Source organism: Pangasianodon hypophthalmus, chromosome 23 (genome assembly GCF_027358585.1).
Source record: "Pangasianodon hypophthalmus isolate fPanHyp1 chromosome 23, fPanHyp1.pri, whole genome shotgun sequence".
In the NCBI taxonomy this organism is placed as follows: Eukaryota; Metazoa; Chordata; class Actinopteri; order Siluriformes; family Pangasiidae; genus Pangasianodon; species Pangasianodon hypophthalmus.
In genome coordinates, this window is record NC_069732.1 from 2,109,253 (window position 1) to 2,130,333 (window position 21,081).

Genomic DNA, 21,081 nt, shown 5'->3' on the forward strand with positions numbered 1-21,081 from the left:
TCCGCTCTGAACACAGCCCTATATGTTTAATAGGGAAGTATTTGGGATGTAAGTTGATGCTCCCTACTTAGGCGCACTAGATAAGGTGTAAGAAGCTAATCTAACAGACTAGTGAGGTTCTCCACCATGTCTAGTGTGCTGTATGTTCACCAGGAAGTGCACAGGCTGGCCATGCAGGATTCATCCTGCGTTTTGTCCCCGCAGGCCTTCCATATAAACCCCAGCCGCACGGGAAGCTGGTGACGCAAGCACGCCTGGCCCCGCCCACCTGCTTCATTCCGCTTCATTCTATTCCATTTCCTCTTTTTTCATCCATTTTTCCCGCATTTCAGAAATCTGTGAAAATATGATCACCCTGGAGGAGAGGAGAGGAGAGAGAAGAGAGAGGAGAGCAGCGCGGTGCAGGTTATAAGGGAAAGAAAAAAGGAGGGAAGAAGGAAGGAAAAAAAGGGAGGAGGACGCAAAAAATAAATAATAAAGGAAATCAAAAAGGCCTCGGGATTTCTATATTTTCTATATTTGGATTTTTATGGCTGGTGGTGAGGCGGGGGTCTGCACAGCACAGCAGCACAAATGGGTTAGACTGGGATTAGTCATGATGTGGAGCTAAAAAAAAAAGGTAAGAGGCTGATGTGTGTTTGTATTTCTGACCGTGTTGTTACTCACCACATGCACACACACACACACACACACACACACGTTTGCAAGGCAGTGCAGTGCAGGTGTTGGGTTTGAATGGTGTCAGGATGGTGCATTTAGGACGCATGATGTTACACTGAGCAGGGGAAGGAAATGTGCAGGTGATGATGTTCATCATGTTCATCATGTTGATGTGCTGCACTGCATTTCTCTGCAGAGCCTCAGGCTTTCCTCACACACACACACACACACACCTCTCTGAAGGAATGATGATGTTCCATCTGTGTTTCTGACATGTTTCATCCCAGGCTTTCTGTGTGTGTGTGTGTGTGTGTGTGTGTGTGTGTGTGTGTGTGTGTAAGATGTCAGCTCCGGAGATGCCGGACCTGAGCCACCTGACCGAGGAGGAGAGGAAGATCATCCTCTCGGTCATGGATCGGCAGAGGAAAGAAGAAGAGAAGGAGCAGTCCATGTTGAAGTGAGTGTATGTGTGTGTGTGTGTGTGTGTGTGTGTGTGTTGTTATTTTTAGAGCTGGGAAATCCAACACCGCAGCTTGCCGGGGCTGGGAGAGAAAATGTCCCGCGGTGTAAACACACGCACAGCACACGCACAGCACACGCACAGCGCACGCACACACACGCACAGCACACGCACAACACACGCACAGCACACGCACAGCACACGCACAACACACGCACAGCACACGCACAACACACGCGCAACACACGCACAGCACACGCACAGCACACGCACACACACGCACACACACGCACAGCACACGCACAACACACGCACAGCACACGCACAGCGCACGCACACTGGAGCTTTCTGCAGTTATTTCTTTCTTCGCTGATGCAGCTGCTGCCTGCATGGTGCTGCATTCTGGCAGTGTGGAGCTGCTTGCACGCCTGCTTGCGGTTAGATCAGGTCTGGCTGAGGGTTTGAGCTTTGCTCAGCTCGCCTCTGAGCGCCATCTTCCTTTTTCTCTCATCACTCGTTTCTCTGATGACTTCATGAAATCATTCATTACACACATCTGCGCTCCTAATTCCTGCTTTTAGTAACCGGCATGGCGCTCTCTCTCTCTCTCTCTCTCTCTCTCTCTCTGTGTGTGTGTGTGTGTGTGTGTGTGTGTGTGTGTGGGGTTTCATTTTCAGCACCACGGCGCTGTCCGCTCAGAATGGGCTCCGTCCCAAACTAGTCTCTATTACATGTTTAGGGCACTATGTAGGGCACTATGTAGGGCACTGTGTAGGGCACTGTGTAGGGCACTGTGTAGGGTGTAGAAGAACATTAACATTAAATCATAATAAATGTGATGCATTTCTATAGCAATGCTGGAGCTGAGTCACTAATGACCTCATGCTGGACATCTAGTGCACTCACTATATAGCGTGTCAAATTTTGGCACTGACGGTTCCTCGAGCTCAGCTACCTCACTCCAGTTCAGCCTCAACTACAGAGCGAGTTTTGTTGGTTCTAATCCTGATTTAAGCCACCACGACCCTGACCAGGCAGTTACTAAGGATGAATGAATGAATGCTGTAAATACGTCACACAGTGGTCTTTGTCTCTCCCCAGGGCTTCATATCAGACAGCTCGCTCGCTCCCGCATGAAAATAAAAGCTCATATGACTTTTTTGTTGCGTTATGTGAAATCTGAGAATCTCTGAACCTTTCTGTCAAACTTTCTAGAAAACAAAGAATAGTGTGTTATCTGTTTGTATCCACACTGAGTCAGTTACATGCCTAGCAAGCAGTACAGAGATGTTTGGGTTGATATTTGTGTGTCGGCCTGCAAAAACCTTTCAGATGGTGAAATTTTGATATTTTCTATTTTATATACGCTATATAGCCAAAAGTAAGTGCACCCCTGACCATCACACCCATATGTGGTTCTTCCCCAAACTGTTACTACAAAGTTGGAAGCACACAATTGTATAGAATATCTCTGTGTGCTGTAGCATTACAGTTTCCCTTCAGTGGAACTAAGAGGCCCAAACCTGTTCCAGCATGACAATGCCCCTGTGCACAAAGCGAGCTCCATGAAGACATGGTGTGTGAAGGTTGGAGTGGAAGAACTCGAGTGTCCTGCACAGAGCCCTGACCTCAACCCCACTGAACACCTTTGGGATGAACTGGAACACCGACTGAACCCCAGACCTCCTCGACATCCCAACATCAGCGCCTGACCTCACTAATGCTCTTGTAGCTGAATGAACACAAATCCCCACAGCCACGCTCCAACATCTAGTGGAAAGCCTTCCCAGAAGAGTGGAGCTTATTATAACAGCAAAGGGAGGAGCAACTCCATATTACTGGCCATAACATTGGAATGGACACATATGGGTGTGATGATCAGGTGTGCACATACTTTTGGCCATATAGTGTAGTTCTGAAAAGTAAGCTTCTGAACTGAAACATGTTACTCTTTTGCATGTTTTTCAATCGGATGTAAAGTTGTAGATTCCGCTATTAGACTCAACACCTATCTCTACATATACAACCTCATCTACTGATGGGAAAACAGCATTCCTGATATATCGTAAAGAATTATACATTTACAACAGGAAGTGAGTTCTCCCTTTGATTTCTCGGCATCGTCCACTCCAGTCTCTGTCTCATCACCTGAGGAAAAAGTCTCTCAGCATTTAAACACAAGCCTCGTCGTCTCTTCACTCCACTCATCTCTGTTCACGCTAAGATCACTGAGGAAATAATCACTGATCCATTCGTTCAGTTTACTTCTGCTAGTAACCAGCGCTCAGGGTGTGTGTTGTCATGAAGAAGATGTCAATCCCTGTAAGCTCAGTAACTCCTTTACATGAGGTTACTTTACACTTTCCCACTTTATCTTGTGCAGGTGGACACGCAGAGTGAAATTCAAACTGCAGCTTGTGACTCTAACCTTGTTTAAAACAGAGACACAAACCAGCAGCAGCTACTGGACATGCTCGAGCGTTTCTGTCACAACGTACCTGGCAATCACTCAGTCTAGCTAAAAACCACACACACACTCACTCTATCACACACTCACGCACTCTCACACCCTCACACACACTTGACAGGCTCGTTGGCACAGAAACAGGAGGTTCAACAGGTTCATGGATCCAGAGTACACAGTGTGTGTTTGAGAGCCAAACCGAGCTGCTATCAGTAACGACGAGGAGTAAAGAAGGAAAACACCCTTTCAGCGTATTATCAGAATCCTGACGTAATAATCTGAATAACACAATCTTTACCAAATTTTAAACTGCACTGCATTAACACCAGGAAAGATTACGATTAAACTGGATTTAACATTTATCTGTTAATCAATTGCACCAAGCTTTAAACACTGTTTAATATTAAATGTTTAAAACAAATCTAAACCAGCATTTAATCCTGGTTTTAGTTTATTAATTAATCCTAACTAATCTTCGATTCAGTTTAAATTTCACTCGGAGGATTTGTTCTCATCTTTCATCTGAAGGGGCAGGATGATTTCAATTTCGAATTACAGTCAAGTCCCAGTATATACGACGATTAAAAACCATAAAAAGCAAGCGAAAATCTTAAATCGCAGAATTCCAACAAAAAGCAGTCTGAGAAAATCAAAATAAAAACAGAAGTAAGAGAAATTAAAATACTAAAAGATATGTTATGTAACATAATATAAAGCAAATAAGTAGTAAAACTGTATATTCAACTGTACAAGTTTAATATAATATCATTATATTAAATGAATTAATTTAAACATTAATTCTATAACAGCAGCTCTGACAGTAGTGCAGCTGTAAGTTTGATCTAATACATTTTCGTTTCCATAGTAACAGCTCATTCACAGGGACTTGTACAGCTTCACATTTTAAAAATGTTTAAAAAATGGTGACGTGAATGTTGATGTAGTGAAGCTTGCTGTAAGGAGCAACACTGATAGAAGGAGTCTCCAGTGTCAGCGCATCGTAATAGTCAGACTATAAGGTTTCATCACACCATTCCGTTGCTGATTAATTTCCTATAACAGCATGACATTGAGTATTTTATTCTTTACACATAACCTGTAATTAAAGAGACATAAGCTAATATGCTAGTACAGCGCTGACTGGATTACAGACTAGCAAGCAAACTGATTGAGTAAAGGAGGATTTGTAGTAAAGGAGGACATTGTGCAAAGCATTCTGGGAAATAAGCTCGCAGAACATCAGAACTTTATTATTTTGATTATGACTGAGTGATAAACTCTGTGCTTTCCCCGGGAGATTCCGTCGCTCCTCTTGTTCCATGCGGTTGAATGGACCGCACTGTGGACGGCATTTTGTTTAGGCCTAATTATTCCTCTCAGATCCTATTAGCGTGATGGAATTAGCCGAGCGCTAAGCTGCAGCGACAGATCAGAAGATGTGATGGAGCTGAAAGCTCAGCTGTCGTGGTGTATCCGTGCTGTTTGGTCACGACGCTCGAGCTGAGACAGATTTTTACATTTTGGGTCTCTGTGTCAGATTTTTCCTACATTCTTAACACCAAAGGCATCGAGAGAGAGAGAGAGAGAGAGAGAGAGAGGGTGAGAGAGAGAGAGGGAGAGAGAGAGAGAGGGAGAGAGGGTGAGAGAGAGAGAGAGGGAGAGAGACAGAGAGGGTGAGAGAGAGAGAGGGAGAGAGAGAGAGGGAGAGAGACAGAGAGAGGGTGAGAGAGAGAGGGAGAGAGAGACAGAGAGAGAGAGGCCGAGAGACAGAGAGAGGGCGAGAGAGAGAGAGGGAGAGAGAGACAGAGAGAGAGAGGCCAAGAGACAGAGAGAGGGCGAGAGAGAGAGAGGGAGAGAGACAGAGAGAGGGGGAGAGAGAGAGAGACAGAGAGAGGGCGAGAGAGAGAGGGAGAGAGAGAGAGAGTGACAGAGAGTGAGAGAGAGAGAGACAGATAGAGGGTGATAGAGAGAAAGAGTGACAGAGAGAGAGAGAGAGAGAGAGAAGGAGAGAGACAGAGAGACAGATAGAGGGTGATAGAGAGAGAGAGTGACAGAGAGAGAGAGAGAGAGAGAGAGAGAGAAGGAGAGAGAGAGAGACAGATAGAGGGTGAGAGAGAGAGAGAGGGAGAGAGAGAGGGAGAGAGAGAGAGGGTGAAAGAGAGGGAGAGAGAGAGACAGATAGAGGGAGAGAGAGAGGGAGAGAGAGAGAGAGAGGGAGAGAGAGAGGGAGAGAGAGAGACAGATAGAGGGAGAGAGAGAGGGAGAGAGAGGCCCTCTTAAGGCTTAAGTTTTTATTAAAGCAGTGTTCAGGTGTGTGATACTTTACTGTACATTCACAGTATCAGGTTACGGGTTTCTCATGTCGCTTGTGGTTTGTGTCTTGTGGGCGTGGCCTGTTCTGAAACACACTGTACAGCCTGCAGCTCACTATACAGTTTACACACGTCTTTACGTGTCACGTTCTCGGCTTTGTCCTAACTTTGTTCTGAGATTAGATTAGCAAAGCGAGCTAACTGCAATAGCTACACACAGTACAGTATGATGATATATATACATATATATGATTCTTTGCCTTTAATATCAGCAACAGCTCAGTCACTTTCCCTCATGATTCATCACACACACCTTTTATTTATAAGTTTATTATAATTTCTGTTTTGTGCTGGTTTGAATTTTTTCTTAAGTTCTCATGACACACGTTCTGTTCATTTTTATAATTTTGTGTGAGTTTATTATTATTATTATTATTATTATTATTATTAGGAATATGATTTGCTGCATTTTCATTGTGTCCATCATTATGTTTTTTTTGTGCATGCTGAGCTCTATAAAAATATCTTCCTAGGGAGTCTCTCAACAAAGGGCCAATGTCCCAGCTTACTCAGTAAGTACACAAAAACCTCAATTTCCCACAATTCTTAGTGCTCAGACACGCCCTCCTTTTGTGTGTGGTGTGTGTGTGGGAGCAGAATGAAGAATTAAATGTGTTTCAAAAGCCGCTGTTTGATTTATTTTTGCTAGAATTCATTTTGATAATAATTCTAATGGCTGTCTGGAGAATTCAGAGGTGTGGGACGCTGTGTTACGATTTTTTAGCTAATTTAAGCTGATTAGCAGCTACGCAGTGTTTACGATACAAACGCTACAAACGCAGCTGCTCTGTGTTTACCTACAGGATGGACGTGAACAGGATCAGTAATAAATAATACAAATTCACAAAAGAAATACACTTTAGCTTCATCGCCAGAAACAGTTTCCTCTGTAATTCTGGACGTGTGAACAGGACGTGATTCAGATTGTGATTGTGATGCAACATTAAAATTAGAGTCAGTAGAATCAGAATTAAATCAGATTCAGAATTAAATTAGATTAGAATCAGAATTAAATCAGCTAAAATCAGAATTAAATCAGATTCAGAATTAAATTTGATTCAGAATTAGATTGGATTCAGAATTAGATTGGATTCAGAATTAAATCAGATTCAGACTTAAACGAGAATCAATTTTAAAGTTTAATGTGAGAATCTAATAATGATTCTGAATCTAACTGTGATGATCATTCTTCTTCGTATTCTTGTTGTAATTCTCACTCTAACATTTCGATTCTGATTTTGATTTTAATTCAGATTGATTGGAAAGCTTTGGTATTTATACTTATTATAATTTGGAATGATTTATAATTTCTAAATTCTTACTTTTAATCTACGTCTACGAGTATAATTTAAATTCAGATTCAAACTGTTTCTAAATTTGACTGTAATGTCGATTTTGATTTTAGTGTTTTTTTAATTTAACCTTTATTTTATTTCTAATTTTATTTGTTTTGATGCAAACTACAATTCGTCTTCTAACTCTCACTGTAATTCCAATTCTGATTTTTATCAAAGATCTGTCTTTGATTTTAATTCAGACTGAAATTAATTGTAAATATAATTCAGATTCCCAGTTCTCATTCTCTTTACAATTCTGAATTATTTTAATGTAATCTAATTTGAATTATAATCCAAACTAGAATTTTAATTATAGCTTTCTGCTTTTAGAAGTTTCTGCTTACTGTACTCTAAGTCTAATTGTAATTCTAATTCTTATTCTTATTCTTGTAACATTAATTCTGTTTCAGATTTTTTTTTACATTTTGGATCTAAATTGGATTATAATTCTAACTATAATTTTATTTATAACTTTTGTCTTAATTTAAAAAAATTGTTCGAGTTGCAGTTCTGATTCAGATTCTGATATTATTTCTGATTCTAATTGTAATTCTGATTTTAATTGTGATTGAGTTCTAATTCTTATTTTGTAATTCAAATTCAAACATTTGTTAGAAACTTTTATTTCTAAATCCAGCTCTGATTCCAATACTGATTCTGACTCTGAATTCTGATTCTGACTTTTGATTAAGAATCTAATTTGGATTCTAAAACTGTCATTTTAATTATAACTTTGGTTTAATTCTAGAAGTCATTATGATTCTAGTCATGGCTCAGATTCTAAAATAAATTCTGATTCTTAATTGTAATGCTGATTCTAATTTAATTCTGATTCTGATTTGATTTGGATTCTAATTTGAATTTGATTCTGATTTGATTTGGATTCTAATTTGAATTTGATTCTTATTTGATTCTGATTCTGATTCCAACTTGATTATGATTCTGAGTTTATTCTGATTCCAATTTGATTCTGATTTGATTCTGATTCCAATTTGATTCTGATTTGATTCTGATTCCAATTTGATTCTGATTTGATTCTGATTCTATTTTGATTGTGATTTGATTGTGATTTGATTGTGATTGGGATGTTTGGCTCTCCTCTCTCCTCGGGGCAGGAGGCTGCATCAGCAGTTTGAGATGTATAAGGATCAGGTGAAGAAGCTCGGTGAAGAGTCTCAGAAGAATCAGGAGCAGAAGAGCGACTCTCCAACCTGCGGAATTTGCCACAAAACCAAATTTGCCGACGGCTGCGGCCACGTGTGTTCTTATTGCCAAACCAAGTTCTGCGCTCGCTGCGGGGGCCGAGTGTCTCTGCGCTCCAACAAGGTAACAGACCCACCTCAGTGTACACGTGTGTGTGTGTGTGTGTGTGTGTGTGTGTGTGTGTGTGTGGGTTTGTGTGTGAGCTCCGTCCTGAATCTCACACCAGACTGTGTGCTGAGGAAGAAAGTGATGGAGCTGTGATTAGTTTTAATCTCTGTCACGTCCTTTTGTCCATCTTTATAGATATTAGCGATCTTTTGTCCATCTTTATAGATCTTCATTCATCTCAGAAACAAGCTACATCACTCACATTCCTTACAACAAGTGTAAACGTCAGGTTGGTGTTTTCTTCCAGTGAATCCTGTAATTTCACTCGGTCTCGAGCTGCTTCTCATTTCTGCGATTAGCTCCTCCCTCTGTGGAAGTGGGAAAAAAAGGTGCAGAGAAAAGTAGAGAGAATCATGAAGTTTAACAGATGAGGCCTTCTCTCTCACTGAAGCGTCACTTTAAAGCTCGTTTAGTGAATATATAACAGATCAGTGACTACACACTGAATTACACACGTGTAGCTACATCACACACTTATATGTTATTATTTTAGCCTCAAAATTTTAGCCTTGTTCCTTGACTTTCATGCACATTGTTAATTTACTCAAGATTATTCTAAGATTATTTTTTATTTGTATTTATTTCTAGTGTGTTTTTAGGGAGAGCTGCAGTGTTTATACTGTAGCTCCGTGTGTCCTCGCTCTAGAATCCTCCTCTTTCCTATCTCCTTGATTCCTCCTCCGTTTTATGACTTGGTAATTCTTTGAAGATGGAGGACTTCGATTGAATTCTGGGTAACGGGCCGGAGGATGTAGGATCGAGGAATCAAGGAGACATCAGTTAGAGTTTTGAGAAACGCTCAGAGTACTCCTTCACACCTGAAGCAGTGTTATGTGTGTTCCACTAGGAGGCAGCATTTCACTCACTCACTTACACACACACACACACACATACACACTCTCCCTCTCTCTCTCCCCTTCTCTCTCTCTCTCTGTCTCAGTTAAAGGAAGTGATGTATGCTGCACAAATATTAAAGTCTTTCTAATAAAGAAAAAAAAAATTAGTAAGAAGAGAGAATTAAGAGCAGTACACAGATACAATAAACAATAAACAGAATGTAAGTGAAGAAACATAACAGACTAAACAACAAGTTGCTAATATATATGTCTTATAAAACATAAAAATCCTGTAGGCTCTAAATAAAGATATCAAACTGTGCTTTTGCCTGTTGCTGTGGTGGGACCATCAGGGGACATCGTTTGTACCTTCAGGACGTATCTTGTACCTTGAAAGAAAGTGCAGCGTTGATATAAATAATAAATCATTTAAGGTACACAATTAGGCCACTGATGAACCTTTAAAGGTCCAGCAGATGTCAGAAGTACAGTTTGGTATCTTTCTGAAGGTTCTGAGGGTGAACAACACGTCTAGACTCCATGATGTGAATGATGAATGATAGAAGCTGAATCGATATTCTTTTTCCTTTTAAATGAGTAAATCAGTGTTTAACGTTTAAAAAGCATATTTCTATTCCAGAGATAGCGTTCAGATCATTTCGACCCAGAAATGAACAAGGTGAAATGAAATGTTAGCGGCATCTGGAAGAGTAATGCGTGATATTGCTCTAAAATCCACAGCAGGGTTAAATGATCGCTTCCTGAAGTCACGCCCATTAACACACTCAGATTTCAGAGAGATGTTAACATTGTTACATGCTAACGTGCTAACGTTCCTGTTAGGCAGGTGTTAATCAGTGACTAATCGGTTATTCAGCCTCCTGAATATTGCAGTGTGTGCACAATGCATCACAATTAGGAAGATCATCATTCACACACACACACACACACAAAGCACACACACACACACACACACAAAGCACACACACAAAGCACGGGCTGTAAATAACCACTGACACAGTTTCTGTGAGGTCAGAGCGAGAAAGTTATGGTTCAGCAAATAACCCACTTCACAACATTTAATTTTTTTCCTCTTTACCCCAGATGTAGTTGATCAGATGAGATTTTATGAACACCAGTCAAATCAATACACACTGATTTACCAGTTTTATTAGGTGGCTTTACCGATCTAATAACTAATCAGTGCTCAGAGGGTATCATTTTTTTCTGAAATCTGACTGTAATCATGAATGAATTATTGTTTGCACATGTAGCGTCCTTCACTGGCCCATGTTACAGTTATGAAGGTTAACGTTATGGTTTGGGGCGGAGTTAGCGTATGAAATTGAATGAAATCCAGCCACGTCCGCCTCGCTCGTTTGAATTTGTCAAAATTTCTTCTGAGCTGTAGTATGGAGCCTGATCATCATTTCTTCTTTAGCTGCATTAGGATCAGCTAGTTTTAATTCAGATTCTGATTTTAGTTGTGAATAAAACATTCTTCCATTTCTTATTCTTAATCTGATTCTGATTTCAGTTTTAGCTGCAGTTTGTCTGATGCACTCTGTATAAAAACACGCAACTAGTTTTTTTTTTGGTCACAGTGGTTCTTCGAAAGTAATTTTCAATTTTTTCAGAAAGGTGCTGAGTGACATCATGCGCTTTTTTACCTCCTGACCAATCAGGTCACAAGTTAGGGCGCAAGAAAAACAAACATGGAGAACAACTGTGTTTTGTTAGTGAGCACATATGAGGAGATTTACGATATTCTGAACATAAAGTATTTCATTATTCTCACATTGTAACTAAACATAACAGCGTGTGTATGTTTGGAATGTTCAGTGGTATGTAATGTGACATCTTACTTACAGTAAAGTCTCACAAACAGCTCAAATTCTCTTGGTTTTCTGCCTTTAAAGATACAATGTAGTTAAACAACCTCCTCATCACCAGAGTTACACCGATCTTTATTTCATCTGCATTATCGAGATTAAAAAATCTCATCTGGAATGCAAGCTAGGCTAGTTAGCTAGGACTCATAGCTAGGACTAGCTAGGACTCGTTGTTATGGTTACAGTGTGCAAATCACATGAGCAGATTTTTTTCAAAACAGCACAAAACCACTGGTCAGTGATTTTTCTAAAGAAAAAAATGGGGAGGGGGTGGAGTTAGGGTAAATGGTGGGGTTAGGATAAGGGGTGGGGTTAGAGTGTGGGTTGCGGTTATGACGGCGTGGTTAGTATGGGGTGGAGTTAGGGTGAGGGGCATGGTTAGTATGGGGTGCAGTTAGGGTGAGGGAGGGGTTAGTATGGGGTGGAGTTAGGGTGAGGGAGGGGTTAGTATTGTCCTTACTGTCCTTGGAGACTTCAACCTCCCTGCTGACAAGCTCCAGTCCTCTTGCCTTCTCCCTCTTCTCCATTCCTTTTCCTTAACTTTCAACAGCTGTCCTCCTACACATAAAGGAGGTAACACCCTGGACCTTGTCTTCAGTCGTCCCTTTCCTACTTCAGACATCTATGCTACCCCTCTCCACATCTCTGACCATCTCTTGGTCTCCTTCACCATCACCCTCCCTGTCCTGCCTAAAACCATCAGCCATCTATATTTCTCTCCCACTCGTAAAAACCTTCACTCTATCTCCCCTTCCTCCTTAGCTTCCTGCACCCTATCATCCCTTCCTGTCCCTGACTCCTTTTCCTCCCTACCATTAGAGCTTGCCACTGACACTTTCCTCTCCTCACTTTCCTCATCCTTGGACCTCCTCTGTCCTCTAACCTCAAAACCCAGGAAGATTTCCAGCCCTGCTCCTTGGCTATCTGATGTGCTGCGCAGTAATCGGAGAGAATTAAGAACAGCAGAGAGGAAGTGGAAGAAATCGCAACTCGACACAGATCTGGTCTCCTATCGTGCTCTCCTGTCCAAATTTTCATCTGAAGTGACTTCTGCTAAGACTGCCTTCTACAAAGAGAAGCTGGAATCCTCTGCACAATATCCTCGCAAGCTCCACAACATCTTTTCTTCACTGCTCAACCCTCCGGCTCCTCCTGCTCCATCCTCTCTGACTGCTGAAGACTTTGCCACTTTTTATGATGAGAAGATTGGAAAAATCTGTCAGACATTCACTTCTACTCCTGCTCCTACACTGCACACTGAGGATCCTCCTTCTCATTCGCTGACACAGTTTTCTAAACTAACAACAGAAGAGATCCTGCAAATCATCTTATCCTGCAATCCTACCACCTGCCCATTGGATCCAATCCCTTCCACAATGCTCCAGACCATCTCTCAAGACCTCCTCCCCTTCATCACCACTATCATCAATGGCTCCATAACATCTGGTCATGTACCAACTTCATTCAAGAGAGCAAGAGTTATTCCCATCCTGAAGAAACCCACTCTAGATCCCTCTGTCATCAGCAACTACCGACCGGTATCACTTCTCTCTTTTCTTTCTAAAACCCTTGAACGGACTGTCTATAATCAGCTGTCTTGCTATCTCTCACAGAACAACCTCCAAGATCCCAATCAGTCTGGCTTTAAACCGGCACACTCCACAGAGACTGCACTTTTGGCCGTCACTGAGAAGCTACATGCCGCTAGATCAGCCAAACTGTCTTCAGTTCTCATCCTCCTTGACCTTTCAGCAGCGTTTGACACGGTGAACCACAAGACTCTCCTATCCATCCTCATGAGTCTTGGAATTCGTGGTGCAGCATGGCAATGGTTTGCTTCCTACCTGGAAGATCGGTCATATCAGGTGACATGGAGGGGATCCACATCTGCTCCTCGCAGACTCTCCACTGGTGTTCCACAAGGCTCAGTACTTGGTCCTCTCCTGTTCTCCCTCTATACCCGATCTCTTGGTGCGGTCATATCCTCACATGGGTTTTCATACCACTGCTATGCAGATGACACTCAACTCATCCTCTCCTTCCCTCCCTCAGACTCTCATGTTTCTGCTCGGATATCAGCTTGTCTGGCTGACATCTCATCATGGATGACAGCTCATCAGCTGAAACTTAATCCCACCAAAACTGAACTGCTGTTCATCCCATGTGATTCATCCCCATCTCAGGATCTTGCAATCTCGCCTTCAGTTACCGCACGCAACCTTGGGGTAACCATGGACAATCAACTGTCCTTCTCCTCTCACATTGCTAATCTAACACGCTCATGTCGATTTCTCCTTTATAACATCAGAAGAATTCGTCCATTTCTTTCCTCACAGGCCACACAGGTGCTTGTTCAGTCCCTTGTCATTTCGAGACTGGACTACTGCAACTCACTCCTGGCAGGTCTGCCTCTGAGCGCCATTCGTCCTCTGCAACTGATCCAGAATGCAGCTGCACGACTGGTTTTCAACCTTCCTAAATTTTCCCACACCACCCCATTGCTGCGCTCCCTCCACTGGCTTCCTGTAGCTGCCCGCATCAGATTTAAAACACTGATGCTCGCCTACAAAGCCAAAAACGGACCAGCACCCACTTATCTCAAAGCACTTATCACACCTCGAGCGCCACCACGCTCCCTCCGATCCTCTAGCACTGCTCGACTGATCCCACCATCTCTCAGGGTACAAGGAAGGCATGCATCGAGACTCTTCTCTGTTCTGGCACCAAGGTGGTGGAATGAACTTCCCCTAGATGTCCGAACAGCTGAGTCACTGGCAGTCTTCAAACGACGGCTAAAGACTTACCTCTTCATAAAATACTTAAATTAGCACTTTCACAAAAACAAAACAAAACAAAAAAAAAAACAAAAAAACAAAACAAAAAAAAAACCTCCCCAACAGAGTTTTGGACTGATGGTATTCCTAGTTTGTGACCTACCGAGCCAATATCAGAATGTATTTTTGATAGACTTCAAAGCACTATTGTAAGTCGCTCTGGATAAGGGCGTCTGCCAAATGCCGTAAATGTAAATGTAAATGTAGTATGGGGTGGAGTTAGGGTGAGGGGCATGGTTAGTATGGGGTGGAGTTAGGGTGAGGGAGGGGTTAGTATGGGGTGGAGTTAGGGTGAGGGGCATGGTTAGTATGGGGTGGAGTTAGGGTGAGGGGCGTGGTTAGTATGGGGTGGAGTTAGGGTGAGGGGTGTGGTTAGTATGGGGTGGAGTTAGGGTGAGGGGCGTGGTTAGTATGGGGTGGACTTAGGGTGAGGGGTGTGGTTAGTATGGGGTGGAGTTAGGGTGAGGGGTGTGGTTAGTATGGGGTGGAGTTAGGGTGAGGGGCGTGGTTAGCAGGCATAGCTACAATCACAACTTGATCCATTTTTAAATTAGTACAATTTTTTGCATGTTCTCAGGTTAAACAGTGGACAGCATTATTATGACGGCACTTCAACATACAGACACCAGTGAGTGTCATGTGACCGTAAGGGTTATGACATCACACGTGTGTTTGTTGATAGAACTTTTGGTGAGTTTTCCCACCATTTTGTTGACAGATAAAGACATTCTGAATCCATCCACCCATTCTCTGTAGCGCTTGTCCTCCACAGAGTCGCAGGGAGCCTGGAGTCTGTCCCGGAGGACTCGGGGCACGAGGCGGGGGAAACCCTGGACAGGGTGCAAATCCATCACAGGGCACAATCTCACTCATACACATGATTTTTGTAGCAGTTTAACATTTTAATCCCACTCACTACGGACAATGTGGAAATGGCAGTCAGCTTACAGCACATGTCTTTGGCCTGGGGGAGTTCGAGGAAACCCCGACGCACGGGATTCAAACTCCCACACACACAAACTCCCACACACACAAACTCCCACACACACAAACTTCACACGCACGGGGGGGGAGGCAGGTTTCAAACCCCCAACCCCAGAGCTGCGCGGCAAACATGCTAACCACTAATCCACCATGCCCATTAGTCTGAAATCAAAACCTGATTTCACACACTCACAAACACACACACACACTCCTGAATTTTGATATAAAATCACAGATTTTCAGCCTCCAGCTGAACTGGTTGTCAGAGTTGTGTGTTTAGTATGGAAGTGAGCGGACCTGATCGGGTTGCAGTACAGTGCCGGGTGACCAGATTCTTTTACAGTCCAGACTCGATGACGTCAAGGAGCCCTTACCCTGGTCCACACACACACACACACACACACACACACACACTCACTATCTCTCTCTCTAACACACACACACACACACACACTCACTATCTCTCTCTCTCTCTCTCTCACACACACACACACACACACACACACACACTCTCTCTCTCTCTCTCTAACACACACACACTCTCTCTCTCTCTGTCTCTCTCTCTCACACACACACACACACTCACTATCTCTCTCTCTCACACATATACACACACACACTCTCTCTCTCACGCACACACACACACACTCTCTCTCTCTCTCTCTCTCACACACACACACACTCACACTCTCTCTCTCACACACACACATACACACACACACATACACACACACACTCTCTCTCTCTCTCTAACACACACACACACACACACACATTTGTATTTTTGCTTGAACAAGAGATGAGCAGACACCAAGTTCATTTAATCATCAAACCACATTTTTATTCCTACTGATGTTCAGCCAAGTGCTTTTTTTATTTCAGGGTAAAAATAAATTTTGATTTGACTAAAATGTTAAAATGCTACAAAAATTATTTAAAAATGTTCCTACCTTATTCGATCTTTCTTGAGTTGCGTTTAGTGTTTGATGAGCCATGATGATGAGCAGGAGTCAAACTTTAGCTGCTTGACACCGTCTAGATTGATGAATAATGTAGGAATAACAAGCAGCTCCGCGCTACACACTTCACTTTAAGTGACATCGAGCAGCGGGACGTCAGCGTGACCTTGTTTTCATATTTGTGCTCTTTGGTGCCAGACTCTCCGGCCTGGAGTGGAAAATGCCTGGATTTCTCTTGGTTTTGATGAATTTGAGAAGGACTGACACTGTATCGATTAGCATCCCGACTGGAGGATCTTATTCTGCAAACGGATTTTACTCTTTAATCACGAGCACTAACGATTCACTGAGCTGCAGAATGACTCGCACCGACACCATGGGTATGAAGCCAGTGTGTTTTACCTCGAACTGGAGTAACACTGCCTCATCAGTTTTAGCTACATGTTTATCTGATATGTCACAGATTATACTGTGTCTTTTCAGACTGTTATCTTCTGTTCTGTCTTTATTGTGAACTTTACAAAACTATTATCTGTAAGAGGCTTTAAAACTGTTAGCAATCTAGAATTGTTTCTAAAACTATTAATAATATAAAATCAGTCTTAAAATTATTAGTAATCCAGAAGCATCCTTAAAACTGTTAATAATCAGGATTCATAAAGTAAACTGTAATTAATCCAGAACCTGCATAAACTCCTTATTAATCAAGAATTAATAATCCAGAATTAACCTTAAAACGGTTAGTAATCCAGAATTAAATTTAAAAATGATTACTAATCCAGAAATAAATTTTAAACTATTAATAATCTGGAATTAAATCAGATTTAAAACTTAAAATAATTAATTACCCAGAAGTAACCTTAAAACTATTTTTTAAAACCCAGAATCAGGCTTAAAACACTTGAATCAGGCTTTTTTTCTAAATAATACATTATTCAGAATAATCTATTCTCAAGTGTCGTAAAGTAGACAGACAGACAGACAGACAGAGAGACAGAAGGAGAGAGAGACAGAAGGAGAGACAGACAGAAGGACAGACAGACAGAAGGACAGAGAGAAGGGCAGACATACAGATGGGTGGAAGGACAGATAGGCAGAAGGACAGAGAGAAGGACAGACATACAGATGGGCAGAAGGACAGACAGAGAGACAGACAGTCAGACAGACAGACAGACAGACAGACACTTACATATTGTCCACCACTATTAGCATGCAGTGTGCACTTAATGATGTAACTGAATATGAATAGATTATTCGGAATGAACAGATGTGTCTTAAACAGATACAAATCTTTTTTTTTCTTTGGAAAGTTTGTCAGAAAGTTTTCACACGGCATCATGTTGAGACTTGAGTTGTGCTTCAGGACTGGGATCCTGCAGGAAGCAACAAAAAAGTTTTTACTTTCAGGCGCGAGCACGTGAGCGGTCAGATATGAAGAGCATTTTCTTTAACATTGATGTGAACATGATACAGTGTTCATTCTTTCATCCTTCATCCTTTCATCCTACCTGCCTGGTCAGGGTCACGCTGGTTTAAATGAGGTCAGTAGTTGACCTCTGGAGTGATGTAGCTGAGGTTGAGGAACTGTCCGAGCCAGAATTCACACACCATGCTGACACAGCTGACATTTCTACTGCTGGGGATTGTTCCAGAGTGGTATAAAAGAGTCCAGCTTAGGCCACGCCCACTTCAGGTGTAAATCCAAATACAGATAGTGTCATTACACAGATTACGTTACACACTTCCTGGGTGATAAATGTAGCTTATTGTAGCATTGCTAGAGTTATTTCCAGCTCCTCCAAGCTTGTTTCTCTCCCAGAGTAAAAATTCTCCAAAAAAAGAGAAAAATAATAGATTAGAAGAGTCCAGAACTGAATGATGTAATGAAAATAAACCATTTCAAATAAATGTCAGTTGTGCGAAATTACATAAGTTGTACCTAAAGCTGCTAGCTCTAGATCTTTAAACATTCATAGCGTTCCACATACTGAGCATTGAAATCTAAGGAGTCTTGTAAATATTCCATCATTTGGAATCTTGTAAATTTCCATCATATCAGATATTTTCTTCTAAAACCTCCAGGAAAGTGTCCAGTGATTGAAGCTTCATCCCTCCTTTGTGTTGCAGGTAATGTGGGTGTGCAACTTGTGCCGAAAACAACAAGAAATCCTCACCAAGTCAGGCGCCTGGTTCTATGGAGGTGCTGAGGGCCGAAGGTTAGGACCCGAGGTCAAAGGTCATCTAGACCCATCTGGATTAGCTGTGAAAAGTGCTTCAGGTGTTCCAGTGGATAGGTGAGTGCAGATCTGCTTCTGTTCTCTTTGCATTGAAGAACATCACTCGTTTTCAGTCGAGTCCATGACCAGGAGATGTTCATCAATGGGATTTTTTAAAATAAGTCAAATAAAAATGTGGTCTTGTGGAATGAAAGCAGTAGGAACAATAATACAATATTAAACCACTAGCTGGTGATGATGAAGATGATGGTGATGATGGTGGTAATGAAGATGATGACAAAAACATCGGCAGTGATGATGATGATGATGATGATGACAAAGACGTTGGTACTAATGATGTTGATGACAAAGACATACTAATACATACTAATAATTAGTAATACTACTAATTGGTACTAATGATGATGATGATGATGATGGCAAAAATTTTGATGGTGGTTATGAAGATGATGATGATGATGATGATGAAGACATTGGCGATGATGATGATAATGGTGATGGTGATGAAGACATTGGCGATGATGATGATGATGATGATGAAGACATTGGCGATGATGATGATGATGATGATGGTGATGGCGGTGATGGCGGTGATGACAAAGACATTGGCAGAGATGATGATGATGATGATGATGATGGTGATGTTGGTTATGAAGATGATGAACACTCAGGCAGTGATGATGATGATGATAGTGGTGGTAAATTCTGATAAAGATTGATGACAATGACAATGGTGATGGTGGTGATGAAGGTGGTGAAGATGATGATGATAATAGTGATGGTGGTGAAGATGATGATGATAATGATAATGGTGATGGTGGTGATGGTGGTGATGATAATGATGATGATGATGACAATGATGATGGTGAAGATGATGATGATAATGATAATGGTGATGGTGGTGATGGTGGTGATGATAATGATGATGATGATGATGACAATGATGATGGTGAAGATGATGATGATTATGATGATGGTGGTGATGGTGGTGATGATGGTGGTGAAGATAATGATAATGGTGATGGTGGTGATGGTGGTGATAATGATGATGATGATGATGATGATGACAATGATGATGGTGAAGATGATGATGATTATGATGGTGGTGATGATGATGATGATGATGACGGTGACTGTGGTGATGAAGATGGTGGCAATGAAGACAATGACGATGATGACAGTGATGATGAAGATGATGAGCATAAAAAGGCAGAGAAGATGAAGAAGAGCACTACAGACAAAACTGATCATGGTCACAGTGATGATTATGAAGATGGTGATGATGAAGATGATGATATATTTTTTAAAAGTGTCTTTTTAAAGCTACTGTGTGTGTGTTTGTCACCATCATTATCATAATCTTCAACACATTCCAGCATTTTTCACAGCTCCAGCTGTGTGTGTGTGTCTGTGTGTGTGTGTGAGAGAGAGAGAGGGAGAGAGAGAGAGAGAGAGAGAGAGAGTGTCGGTTTTAAAGTGCTGTCACACTCCATCAGTGAACACATTAAGAGTGTTTAAGAGGAACAGGAACTAATGAAGCACACACACAAACAATGAGATGGTGGTGATTGTGATAAAAAAGAATGATGGTGAGGAAGATAGTGAGGATGATGATGACAGCAAATGAGAAAATGATAAAATCAGAAGAATATGATGACAAATAATAATCTCATAAATAATCACCCAAAAAACTAAAAAAATAAACTAATGATGTTAATATGGATGATAGCAATAGCAATGACAGTGATACTTATGACAGCGATGATGATGATTGTGGTGAAAGTAATGGCGATGATGATGATGATGATGATGAAGATTGTGGTGACAGTAATGGCGATAATGATGATGAAGATGATGATGAAGATTGTGGTGACAGTAATGGCGATGATGATTGTGGTGAAAGTAATGGTGATGATGATGATGATGATGAAGATTGTGGTGATAGTAATGGTGATGATGATTGTGGTGAAAGTAATGGTGATGATGATGATGATGATGATGATGATGAAGATTGTGGTGACAGTAATGGTGATGATGATTGTGGTGAAAGTAATGGCGATGATGATGATGATGATGATGAAGATTGTGGTGACAGTAATGGCGATAATGATGATGATGATGAAGATGATGATGAAGATTGTGGTGACAGTAATGGCGATAATGATGATGATGATGAAGATGATGATGAAGATTGTGGTGACAGTAATGGCGATAATGATGATGATGATGATGAAGATGATGATGAAGATTGTGGTGACAGTAATGGCGATAATGATGATGATGATGAAGATTGTGGTGACAGTAATGGCGATAATGATGATGATGATGATGATTGTGGTGACAGTAATGGCGATAATGATGATGATGATGAAGATTGTGGTGACAGTAATGGTGATGATGATGATGATGATGATGAAGATTGTGGTGACAGTAATGGTGATGATGATTGTGGTGAAAGTAATGGCGATGATGATGATGATGATGATGAAGATTGTGGTGACAGTAATGGCGATAATGATGATGATGAAGATTGTGGTGACAGTAATGGCGATAATGATGATGATGATGATGATTGTGGTGACAGTAATGGCGATAATGATGATGATGATGATGATGAAGATGAAGATTGTGGTGACAGTAATGGCGCTTTAGTATTGTTTTACCCTTGTTATAGT

The 21,081-nt window shown here is 41.5% G+C and overlaps 1 protein-coding gene across 1 annotated transcript in view; it reads left to right on the forward strand.

Moving 5' to 3' along the window:
- The first annotated feature begins 267 nt into the window (after nucleotides 1-267).
- Nucleotides 268-21,081, forward strand: part of rims2b (regulating synaptic membrane exocytosis 2b) — a 73,223-nt gene continuing 52,409 nt past the window's right edge. The window contains exons 1-5 of the mRNA XM_053228288.1: nucleotides 268-619; nucleotides 1,002-1,117; nucleotides 6,430-6,468; nucleotides 8,409-8,619; nucleotides 18,297-18,463. Of these exons, the coding sequence (XP_053084263.1) occupies nucleotides 1,002-1,117; nucleotides 6,430-6,468; nucleotides 8,409-8,619; nucleotides 18,297-18,463 (533 nt within the window). The 5' untranslated portion in view covers nucleotides 268-619. The remainder of the gene's footprint in view (nucleotides 620-1,001; nucleotides 1,118-6,429; nucleotides 6,469-8,408; nucleotides 8,620-18,296; nucleotides 18,464-21,081) is intronic.